Below are 12653 nucleotides of genomic sequence, written 5' to 3'. Positions count from 1 at the left end.
AAGATCGATAACATTATCTGGTAGGCACAACAGAGTATATACTTACACATTAAAATTTTGATTGTTAACAGCCAGAATTTTAAAATTAAATAATTTTAAAATTAAAAATTTAACAGGTATGAAAGCAGCATTTTCAGGTTCAAACATAAGAATAAGACAAACCATTTTGGTTTTTAAGAGAGAGAATAAGTGAAAGAAACTATAAAATTATCTAAGCTTACAAATATAATGACCTCTATTCCTTGTGGTACGTTATTTTCAAATTGATGTTGTGTCACCAATTGAATGGATTGAAAAAAATTAAGCATATTATTGTGATTTTCTGAAATAAAACTAGTTTTCTGCTTATACTTTTTACCTACTAAAAGTAGAATTTGTTGTGAATTAGTTAAACGTCAGTAGTAGTTTTGTTAATATGTGTGTTTGTCTGCTATATCAGGTTGTTTTTGTTGTGTAAAAAGCAGCAGTAATTTAGTGGCTTAAAATAAAATGTTTCTGTGGGTTGGTTGGTTGGTTCTTTTGGTTTGAACTGGCGAGGCTGGGGCTGAATGATCTAGGATAGCTTCACTCATGTCTGGCAGTTGGCTGAGTTCTTGGTCTGGGAAGGACTTTATATTTCTGGAATATAATTGGCTTGATTTTAGCTGGGATGGTGGCCACAAGACTTTCATCATCGAGTAACCTAATTTTGGCTCATTCACATGGAGGCAGGAGAGTTGTCAAAAAGGAGTAAAAGACAATAGCACTTTTCAAGACACTCCTTATGTCTCACGCTATTATCCTGTTGGCCAGAGGGATCCATTGTGTTAACAGCATATAACAGCCCTTATTTTCAGTTTTAGTGGGTAGGAACAGGATGCATTAAGAATTGGATAGAGTTAGCATGTACCTGTACTAGATATACCATAGTTTATAACTGCCTCTGCTAGTATTCAACATTCAAAAACTGTAACAAAGAAAGAAGATTGGGTTAGTTATTTTAGGTTTGGTATAATCAAAGGAACTTCATAGCACTATTGAAATAGATGATTATGTGTTCATCTGGGTCTGGAGGTAAGAGATATTAAAAATGTGTGAAAGTTTGAAGAAAAAGAGTCCAGGGAGTGAGGAGTTAGGAGGGCAAGTAGCAGATTCAGTGAGAATAAAAGAAGTACAATGAGGAAAAGTAGTTTTGTTCAGCAAGGGATTTTCAGAGTTTGGGATGCAATGGATCTGCCTAATGATGAAATCTAAGATTAGGTGAGTAAAGGTAATTAAAGCTGAGAAATAGAAGTCTGAGTCCAAGGTCTTGGAAATCTTGACTGCTTGAACATTTTATTAAACCTCAAAGGTCCTTGCTTGTGCTAACATTCCTGCTTCTGTGCATCACTGTGATGTCATAGAGATGGATGAAATGTGATAGGGTAGAAAAATTCTGAATGACTTGTTGAGGTCATTGAACAAGGTGGGAGAAGGTCTGGGAACATATCAATAGCTGCAGAAGGAAGATGAGGAAATAATCAGATGGTGCTGGTTTGTATGAAACTCAGGGACTCATTTTTCCAATTGGGAAAATATTTTTTCCCTGTTTATCTACTTTTTAAAAATACTTGACTCTTTTCCCTTCTATGTCACATTTGTATTTTATTAGAATAGATACCTTTAGTGAGTAGAGAAGGAAAGGGTTGAGAAAGTAGAGAGGAAAGTAGGATTGATAGGTTTTTTAAATGATTAAAGTTAGAAATACAAAGATTCTCTAACTGTCCATTTTCTGTAATATTGGAAATCTTATAATTTTAGATAATGAGTCAGGAGGTCTTCTGTTTTTTACTAGTAACCCAAATTTTAAGGAACTTATAAGACAGAGACTAAGTAAAATGTTATCCTAATAATGCAAAAAAGTTTGGAAATATAACATTTGTTTTTAAAAATTTTAGACTACTAACCAGTTTTACTAGCAGAATACTATTCATTAGAATTTATATGTGTCTTTCATGTCTTTTCACCTTTATAAAAATATGGAACCAGAATTAAGATGGAATGGCTATTGGTCATTGAATTGTAAAGGTTTGGTTTGAAAGAGATCTTAAAATCCTAATAAGTAATACATTTCATGAAAACATGTATAAAACTCTTTTCCAGATGTTTACATATGCATATAATCATAGCAGTATAAATGAAACTTATTTTATGTTTTCTCCATAAAGATTTCATAAGCAACTAATTAGCCATGTGTATTTGTAACATCACTAAAGAGGTCCTCTTAAACTATATAGCCAATTACTTGGATACTTTTAATTATAAATGATAAGCCAATGCTTACATTAATTTTTTAGTATATTAAAAACTAATTTTTCTGACCTTGTTTCTTAGATTTTTCAATGATTAAATATTGGGCTTGTTAGACTTAACACCATATACTTGATTAACTACTACACAGAGAGCTATCTAGGATACATAGGAAAGACTAATCTAGTTGGCTTTGATAGATTATTTGGGCCTTAAATTAATTAAAAAAATTTTTTCCTACCTGTAGCTTATATATAGATAGATATATCTACATATATTTCTAAATATGCCTTCTGCCTAAGTTAACTTTTATTTTGTATGTTTAGGATAAATTTATTTACCATACGGCTCCAGTTGAAAAATCACACGGCAGACTGCAAAGCAGAACATCAAGATCACAGAAGAAAAAATCCAAGTCACCTGAGAGAAATAAATACTGCATAAATGCAAAAAACTACGAACAGCCTACAATTTCTTCAAAATCACACTCTCCATCTCCCTACACAAAAAGACGCATGTGTGAGCTATCTGAAGACACCAGGCGGCGGCTGGCCCATTTAAATCTGGGACCCTATGAATTCAAAAAAGAAACAGATAAACCTCCATTTGTGATTAGACATGTATGTGTTCTCTTAAACATTTCCATTTGAAACTGATCTAATCTATTCTTTCATTAAAATATTATTCTTGAAACTTCTTTCACTTCTAGCTTCTATTAATAATTTTCTTTCCTGAACTGTTAGCCTAACAATCTAAAATGGAAAATTAGTGAGTAAAAGAACATTCTTTTGTCAGTCTTTAAACCTGACAGAAATCAAGTTCCATTATGAATGCCTTGGTAAGTCTTTTAAGTACCCATTTGCTTGCTTCTTATACACTGGACAGTGTAATAACTCTACAAATTGAACTTAGATGTAATTGACACTAGGGCTAAAATGGCAGAGGAGGGTATTAAAAGAAGACCAACTTTTCTTTATGAAAAAGAGGACTCCCCTTTTCTAGCCTTTTTGAAAATTATAATGGAAAGTAGTTTCCTTTGATATTATGTCCCTTGGTTAAATCGTATATAATGGATCTTTGAAGCAAACCATTATTTGATGGGGATGAGAAGGCCTTTGAAAGTGAAGAGAGTTAACTTAGGGTTGTATAGTTCTAATCTTTCCATACAGAAGCCTGCTTTTGATATGGTTGAAGCTTAGAACTTGTGTTCATGTGATAGTTAAGTAGACTGGTCAATTTTAAGGGTCTGTAATATTTCAGAATATGTAATAAAGGACTTTCTTAGAATTCTCATAGTTTCTTGAATTTTTGCAAAGAATTTTTATCTTAAAAGTATTTCTTTAACAAAACCTTCCAAATCAATAAAATTTACTCATAAATATATGTCATAATAATAGTGAACATTAAGTTTTAAGTGCCTGTAGAAGCAAAATGACTTTTGGGATTATCTATATAAAGTTATTTCTTTTCTTTAAAAATGTTTATTTATTAATTTTTGAGAGAGCTAGAGAGAGAGAGGCAGAGAGAGCCAGTGAATAGGGGAAGGGCAGGGAGGGAGAGGGAGGAAGAGGAAAGGGAGAGTCCCTAGCAACCTCTGCACTATGAGCATAGAGTCTGATGCCGGGCTTGAACTCATGAATTGTGAGGTCATGACCTGAGCCAAAGTCAAGAGTTGTATGCTTATCCGACTGAGCCACCTCGTCGTGCCTAAAGTTATTTCTGACTTTATGCCTAAATCATTTTTTCTAAATTCTAATATGTAAATATAAATGTAAACATGTAAATATGCTCCTTTGATGGGCTAATGGGTTTTTAGAAAATACACCACCTGAAAGGTTAGATTTTTTTGTGTGATGTCTAAAAAAAATATTAGGTGAATTACATTTAAGGATTATTTCTTTCCACTTTTATATTTTGACTATGAGTCCTTTATTTTCTTAAACTAGTGTAACAGATTTTTTTAATTGTAAAAAGAAAACTTATAATGGCTACTTTTAAATGCTAATATTTTATTGAGATTATTATTATTTTGTCTTATTTCTATAGAATTTGTTTATAGGTTCTGGTCACATTTTTTGTTGTTTTTTTGAGCCATATCCAGATAAGATTTATTTGCTTGTTTGATAGCAGTTTAAGAAAACCTTTAATTTTATGACTAGTTACAGTTGTAAATTAAGTTGAAAAGAAAGGATATATTAAATTCTAACCTGCAGGAATAGTAGCATTTTAATTAAAATGCCTATGTGTAAAGATATAACCAGTAATATTTATTGGGAGTTAGCCACAAAACAAAATTGTTTAGAGAAATAACTGCTCTTAAAATGCTTACTAAATTATTGTTTTTCACATCAGTGTTCAAAATGGAATAATCCTAATCCTGTTCAGTATAAACTTTAATGTTTTTATTTAAGAGATTTCCCTTGCAGCTTTTCAATGCACAGGAAAAAAATGTGTACTCCTAGCCTACAGTTAGAAAGTTGCTTATGTTATTACATAAGAAACTGGATTTTTCCAATTGTATTTGCACAGAAATGTCCCCCCCCATAATTATTTATGATTTTAAAAGCACTTAACAGGGGTGCCTGGGTGGCTCAGTCAGTTAAGCATCTGACTTTGATTCAGGCCATGAGCTTACGGTCCATGGGTTTGAGCCCTGCAGGTGGACAGCTCAGAGCCTGGAGCCTGCTTCAGATTCTGTCTCTCCCTCTCTCTCTGCCCCTCCCCTGCTCACACTCTGTCTCTGCCTCTGTCTCTCTCTCAAAAATAAATAAAACATTAAAATAAACAAATGAGTAAATAAATAGAAGTATTTAACAAATTGATGACATTTTAATTTCATACATGCACATGTAAAAAGTTAAGACTTTTAGGAAAGACATTCTAGTTTTACATGCCTTGTATGAAAAACAGTCATAAAGAGGTAAGGGGCAGTTTCAAGAAAGCAAACAACATGCCCCCAAACAAACTGGAACGACCATTCCAGAAAAATTACACGGAATTATTTTCTTTTTTGTTTATACAGAATAGGATCTTTTTTTCCTATCATGTAAAATACTTGTAACATAAAATTTACCATTTCAACCATTTGAAAGTATATAATTCAGTGACACATTCATATTGTGCAACTGTCACTACTATCTAGTTACAGAATGTTTTCATCCTCCCGAACAGAAACCCTGGACTCACGAAGCATTCACTCACCCTCTCTCCCTTTCCTCAGCCACTGGCAACCACCAATCTACTTTCTATGTGGATTTTCCTCTTCTGCCATTTCACCTAAGTGGAATCACACAAAATGTAGACTTTTCTGTCTGCCTTTTTACATTGAGCACAGTGTTTTCGAGTTTCATTAATGGTATAGCATGTATCAGTACTTGATCCATTTTTGGTTGACTAATATTTCATTGTATGGACACATACCACATTTTGTTTATCCATTCTTCTGTTGATAGATGGACTTTTTTCACCTTTGGGTTATGTGAGTAGTGCTTCTATGCATGTTAATACACAAGTTTCCATTTGAGTACCTGTTTTAGTGCTGCTTGTTTCAATACCTAGGAGTAGAATCACTGGGTCACTGGTATGTGGTATACATGTTTCTAGCTTGGTGAGAAATTGTCAAACTGTTTTCCACAGTGGTGGTCACATTTTATATCATCCCCAGCAATGTTTCAGCCTTCACTTTATCCACCTTCTCACTAACACTTATTTTTGTTTTGTTTTCTTTGTATTATAGCCATCTTAGGGGGTATGGAGTTATCTCTCATTGTGGGTTTCTTTTTTTCCCTATTGTGGTTTTGATTTGCATTTCCTTAATAAGTAATGATGTTGAGCATCTTTTCATGTGCTTGTTGGGCATTTCCATATTCCCTTTGGAGAAATGTTCATTCAAGTTCTTTGTCTACTTTTAATTGGGTTGTTTATTTTTTGTTGTTGTTGAATTGTCAAGTTTCTTTATATAGTTGGGATTCTAGATCTTTATCAGGTATAATCTATAAATACATTTCTCATTCTGTGGCTTGTCTTTTCACTCTCCTTTTTTAAAAATTTATTTTTTAAATTATGGTAAAATATACACAATATAAAGTTTACCATTTTAATCCGTTTTAAGTGAATAGCTCAGTGGCGTTAAGTATGTTTACATCATGAAGTAGTAGATCTCACTCTGATTTTGATTTGCATTTTCCTAATGATTAGTGATATTGAACATTTTTTCTTGTGCTTTATTGGTCATTGTATATCTTTTGGAGAAATGTGTATATAAGTTCTTTGCTTGCTTTTTAACTCAGGGTCTTTTTTTAAGTTGTAGAAGTTTCTTTATATATTTTGGATATTAATGCCTTAACAGATAATTATTTGCAAAATTATTTTTATTCCATGGGTTGCTTTTCACTCTCTAAATATTGTCCTTTTATGTACAAAATTTTTAATTTTGATGAATAGATCTACTCTTTTTATCATTATATAATTTTGACTTTTTTATTCCTCATTAGAAAACATGCTTAACTATTGTTAAGTGTAGGCTGTGAGGCACACAGCATGTTGGTCTCTGAACACAGCCAAACAATGGCAGTGTTTGAATTCAACATCTATATAAGTAGCAAATGGCTAAATTTGCTTTTTTAAATGTGGCGAAATAGCTACCTCTTTTTGTAACTTTGTAATGGAAAGCCGCCTAGGTAATAGACATTTTAACTATAAATCTGTTCATTTGAAAGTAGACTCAACATATAATTAAATATTTCTTAAGTTTAATTTCAATTTTGTTTAAACATAAACAGCAAAAATACTTAACTGACCTCTGGCTTTGGAATATGCCTGAACCGTAATAGGCACTATCACATCAACCTGAAGACCACAGTCTACGTACTTGTTGATTTTCTGGTGCCAGGAGACTGAAAGAACATTTAAGTTCTTTTTGACTTTGTTAAATCCTTCTTCTAGGTTGACCCTCCAAGTCCCAGGGCTGATGCTTTATTTGGATCTTCTGGCAGAGACTGTGAAAGAGATGGATGGTCTAGAATGCACAATGGTAAGCTAGAAGTTATTTCTCTTCATTGCTTTACTTGCCTTGGCTACAGTTAAGCCTTTAACTTGGCATCAATGAATAAAAGTAGAATCTTTGCTGTATTATTAGGTAATAAGGCATAGTGCTACTTTTTACAACTTGGGGGACACCCATATAGGTACTCTAAAAATAATAGAATTTTTGTGCTGCTATAAACCAATCTCCTTCTTTGAGATTCAACATAGAGAGTAGCATATTAAAGACTTAATACCTTCTAGTGGAAAAAAACAACTTGATTTTGTTTTGCTCAACAGTTTCTAAATTTATTTGACTGTGGAACTATTTTCCTACCTTAACATATACCCCTTAGTCTGTGGAAAAGATTTGGGAAGCACCATAGTAAAAAGTTCAAAGATATGGGTTTTGGACACATAATTACACATATATTTGAATACTTGCTCTGTTGCTTATTTATAAATTGCACATTCTTGAACAAATCATTTTAACTACTTTGATCATCAGTATATTAAAGAATAAAGATAACAGAGTAAATGTGACCATGTATAATGTTCTAGCACATAGGTCTTAGTAAATTTCAGCTGTCATTATAATACTATTTATTTATTATATTTCTGAAAAGATAATGTCTTTTATGTTTAATTTATAAGAATCTTTTTCATCACAGGTCCTGATTCTACTGGTTAGACAAATTACTTCTTAAGCTCAATGTGAAGATGATGTTTAGGAAAAAGACTAAATAGTATTGTATAATTAGGGATATTTGAATGTTGTATCTATAATCATAGACTAGTTGGCCAGCAACATTCCCCAGCAGCCCTTAAGTGAATTCAGTACACACTGAGAAAGGCATAGAAGAAGAAAAATGAGACAGAGTAAAAAATACAATCATAACTTGTAGTGAGCTCCCATCTCTTTCTGTTTCTAAACTGTAGTGTACAGTCTCTCTCTTTTTATAATGCGGAAATGAAACATTCTTCTCTGAGAACATGCAGAATTTGTGTTTCTTTATTCAGCTTTTTTAGCATTAACAGGGAGATAGATGTGGTAATTAATAAATCTTTTATAACTGGTATCAGATTATATGAAATTGGGAACAGAGGTTATACTCTGTTTCCCTTCTTGGAAGAAATTGATGGCCATGGAAAATAAGGTTTAAGAACAAGAAAACTGTTGTTTCTTTGGAAGATGTTTTTAGAATGCATGTAAGCATCTCATGTCTCTTGACAATTGTAATACAGTTTCCAGTAACTTGATCGACGCAGTCAGCTACCTATGTAGAAGTAGAATCAGAGAGGTCATTAGTGAGGTCCACATTTTTTTCTTGTAACTTTCTATTTAGACATAATTTCAGACTTAAAAATTGAAGTAGTATAAAGAATCCCCATATACCTTTCAGAATCCTCAAATGCTAATATTTGCTTCCCCTCTTCTTTTTTCTGTCTCCTTCCCCCTCCCTGCCTCCATCTCTATATGTATGTTTTTGTATAAACTTTTTTTTTTTTTAATTAGTTAATGTTTATTTTTGAGAGAGAGAGAATGAGTCAGGGGAGGAACAGAGAGAGGGAGACACAGAATCTGAAGCAGGCTCCAGGCTCTGAGCTGTCAGCACAGAGCACAACACAAGGCTCAAACTCATGAACTGTGAGATCATGACCTGAGCCAAAGTAGGACACTTAACCGACTGAGCCACCCAGGCGTCCCTAAACTTTCTTTTGACAAGGACATTGATATGGACAGAATTATGTTCCTCCAAGATTCTTATGTTGAAACTCTAACCTGAAATGTGCTGGTATTTGGAGATGGGGCTTTTGGAAGGTAATTACATTCAGATAAGGTGGGTCTCTCATGATAGGATCAGTGCCCTTATAAGAAGAGAAGAGAAAAGATCTTTCTCTCTCTCCCTGTGAGGACACAGGCAGTAAGTAGATGGCTCCCTTCAGACCAAAACCAGAGCCCTTCCCAGAACCTGACTGCACCGGCATGTGGATTTCAGACTTCCAGCCTCTGGGACTGTGAGAAACAGATGTCTGTTGTGTAAGCCCCCTAGTCTATGGCATTTTGTTATGGCAGCCTGAGGAGACTAATACAGATATTATATGATGCAATTATGAAAAGCAGAAAATTAACAGTGATATAATAATAATAATAATAACTAATCTATAAACCTAAATCACATTTTGCCACTTGTCCTAATAATATCTTTATAGCAAAAGAAATTCCACATCATGCATGGCCTTTAGTTGCCATGTGTCTTTAGTTTTCTTTAAAACAGATCAGTTCTTTAATCTCTTTGTATTTGACGTTGATAATATGGAAGAGTTCAGGACAGTTATTTGATAGAATATCTCTCAATTTGGGTTTGATTTCTCCTCATGATTAGATTTAGATTATTCATTCCCCTGAGAATATAACAGAAGTGATGCATGCAACATGCCAGGAAGTATGTGACTGGTGATACTCATTTGCTGACTTAATTAAGATGGGGTCTGCTAGGTTTCTCTGTCACAAAGGTGCTATTTCTTCTCTTTATAATTAATAGGGAGATACTCTGAGACTATTAAATCCTGTTGCTTTGACCCCTTTAGCATATATTGATGATTCTTGCCTGAAATAATTTATTACTGTAAAGTGTGCCAAACCGTGATTTTTAAAAATTCTATTATTCTTTTTACATTTATTACATGCCTTTCTACTATAAAGAAAGAATTTTTCCATTTCATCTCTCTGAAGTCCCTATTCTTTTGACTGCCTTTATCTTATTTTTATTTTATTTTATTTTTTCCTGTCTGATAATTGAGTGGTTGTGTTTTGGGGTCTCATCCACGTTGAAATATATGCGAGAATTTCTTATTCTAGAATCTCTTGTGAAAGAATAAATTTTCATTAGTGACCGTCTTACTTTAATGGAAATTCCTAAACATTTTCCTGCCAAATTTTCTTGCCTAAAATTTTTAAAGTTTTTATAGGATACTATTTCACCTCCATTGACTATTTTGGTCATCATAATAATTACATGAGGATGAATTTAACTATATTTGATCAAGAAAAATGACAGAGACCTGGACAGGTTAAGTGTCTTGTTAGAGAGTTCCAGAACATCCCTAGTTGGTCTGAGGACCAGGGCTTCTCACCACAACTTCCTTCCTCCCACCACTCTCCTACTATTTTCTCTGCTTCCATTCAGGTGTACTTTTTTTTTAAGGTACATTTTTCAAGCACATTTTCTTTCTTTGGAATTTCTATAATGGATCATTCTAATTTGTGCAGTCCTTTTGAAGAGGTGCAGCATGTCTTATGCTGCAGGAATGTTTGTAAGCTTTATCCAGTCATTGATGTTTTTGAAAAGGAAATTGAGGGCATCATCCTGGCCCCTTTTTTATTTGCTTAGAATTTGAAAAGACATTAGATTCTGTCTCCCCCTTGGAGGAAACTTCTCTTAGTACCTTCATTTGAAGATTCTTTTATGAGTTTCATTTATACCTAAGATTGTAATCTTTTATGAGTTTCCACTAATCCCTTTGTTTGATGGTTTTTGTTTGTAAAGTAAAATAAATTGGAAATTACATTGCAAATCCTAATATGTCCTAACTTGAGTAGATAGCAATAAATGGTAACATTTTACTGTTCTGAGTAAAATAGCATATAGTCATCATGTTTATACTTATTAGCAAAATATTTTGTTTCGGCTTTTAATTAAATGTGTGCCTCCTCATCTCACAGAGCAGTGGGCAGCTGAACCATGTCATTTTTAGGAATTCCTTTTTTAGTTTCTTCATTTCTCTATTGTTTATTAAATATTTTTAACGGATTTAGTAAGCTATGACTTATATATCATAAAATTCACCTGTTCTGAGCACAAAACAGAAGGATTTTGAATTTGCATCATTGTAAAATTGCTACAGTCCAGTTTTAGAATATCCAGAAGAGATTCCTCATACCCATTTGTGATAAATTATATTCTCATCCTGAACCCCTGGATTGTTTCCACTTTTTGGCTATTATGAATGATTCTGTCTTGAACATTTGCACTGAAGTCTTTGCATAGATGCATCTTTTTATTTCTTTTGAATAAATACCTAGGAATGGAATTGCCCGTTAATCTAGTAAATTTATGTTTAACTTTTTAAGAAATTGCCAACTGTTTTCCAACATGGCTGTACCATTTTCCATTCCCACCAGCAGTATATGATGGTCCAATTTCTCCACATCTTTGACAACACTTGTTATTCCCTTTGTCTCACTGCAATTGTAATTTACACTTAACTAAATGGCATTGAATGTTTTCTTCATATGCATATTAGATATTTATTTATCTTTCTTTGATGACCATCACTCTTCCAGTCACTGATAAGTTTGCTATTTGCTAAACTGCAGACAAGAAAACAATAGTGAGGGGAAAGTCTGAAACTTTTGCTACTGATACTTCAGACAAAATTAGTAATGTAATAAGAAAGATGAAAACATCAGAGGTCAGAGTAAACAGTTTCTGGTCAATGTATCACAAGTAAATCAGAGATAGAAAACCCATGCTATGTGTCTTTCCTTTTTAGAAGGTTGGATCCCCTGAGGGATATTAAATGCTGGTTTTATCTTATAAAGTTGGACATCTTAGGGGCACCTGGATGGCTCAGTCTGTTAAGTGCCAGACTTCAGCTCAGGTCATGATCTTGCGGTTCATGGCTTCAAGCCCTGCGTCGGGCTCTGTGCTGAGCCTGGAGCCTGGAGCCTGCTTCAGATTCTGTATCTCCCTCTCTCTCTGCCCCTTCTCAGCTCACTCTCTCTCTCTCTCAAAAATAAATAAACGTTAAAAAATGTATAAAGCTGGATATCTTAGCTTTGCTTCCAGTTATAGAGACTGACATATAGCAAGTGCATGGCTGTGTGCTCCATGAATATTCACAGGAGAGCAGAAGCCAAGCTTAGGGTGTTAAATGGGCATTAGGATAGCAGTAGGGTAATTGCTGATAAAGGACCCCAGGGGCATGCTCTTTGAAGGTTCGTAGGTATACATATTCATCAACAGGAACGTGTTGCAATAGAGTAGCACTAACTACCAGAATGGAGTTCAATTCCTTGAAATTATGAAAAAGGAAGATGATGGTACCCTTCAAGGTAGGGTAGTATATACAGGTTGCCAAGGTATGAACTGACTCATAAGAAACACATGTTGGCTATAACCGTCAGAATAGGGCTCAAGAATTAAATTGATAGAGGGTTCGAGCCCCACATCAGGTTTTGTGCTGATAGCTCAGAGCCTGGAGCCTATTTCAGATTCTGTGTCTCTCTCTCTTTCTGCCCCTCCCCCACTCATACTGTGTCTCTCTTTGTCTCAAAATTAAATAAAACAAAAAAAATT

At 33.9% G+C, this 12653-nt stretch overlaps 1 protein-coding gene across 3 annotated transcripts in view; it reads left to right on the top strand.

Annotated features, from left to right (window-relative positions):
- Positions 1–12653, top strand: part of SPATA6 (spermatogenesis associated 6) — a 147465-nt gene that overhangs the window by 70312 nt on the left and 64500 nt on the right. For all 3 annotated transcript variants that reach the window (XM_039224655.1, XM_039224653.1, XM_039224656.1), the window contains 2 exons: positions 2595–2888; positions 7213–7300. In XM_039224655.1, coding sequence (XP_039080586.1) covers positions 2595–2888; positions 7213–7300 — 382 coding nt within the window. The remainder of the gene's footprint in view (positions 1–2594; positions 2889–7212; positions 7301–12653) is intronic.

Source organism: Hyaena hyaena, unplaced genomic scaffold (genome assembly GCF_003009895.1).
Source record: "Hyaena hyaena isolate Hyena2069 unplaced genomic scaffold, ASM300989v1 scaffold_1696, whole genome shotgun sequence".
Lineage (NCBI taxonomy): Eukaryota > Metazoa > Chordata > Mammalia > Carnivora > Hyaenidae > Hyaena > Hyaena hyaena.
The sequence above is the reverse complement of the archived record's forward strand: the minus strand, read 5'-3'. Positions and strand labels throughout refer to the sequence as shown.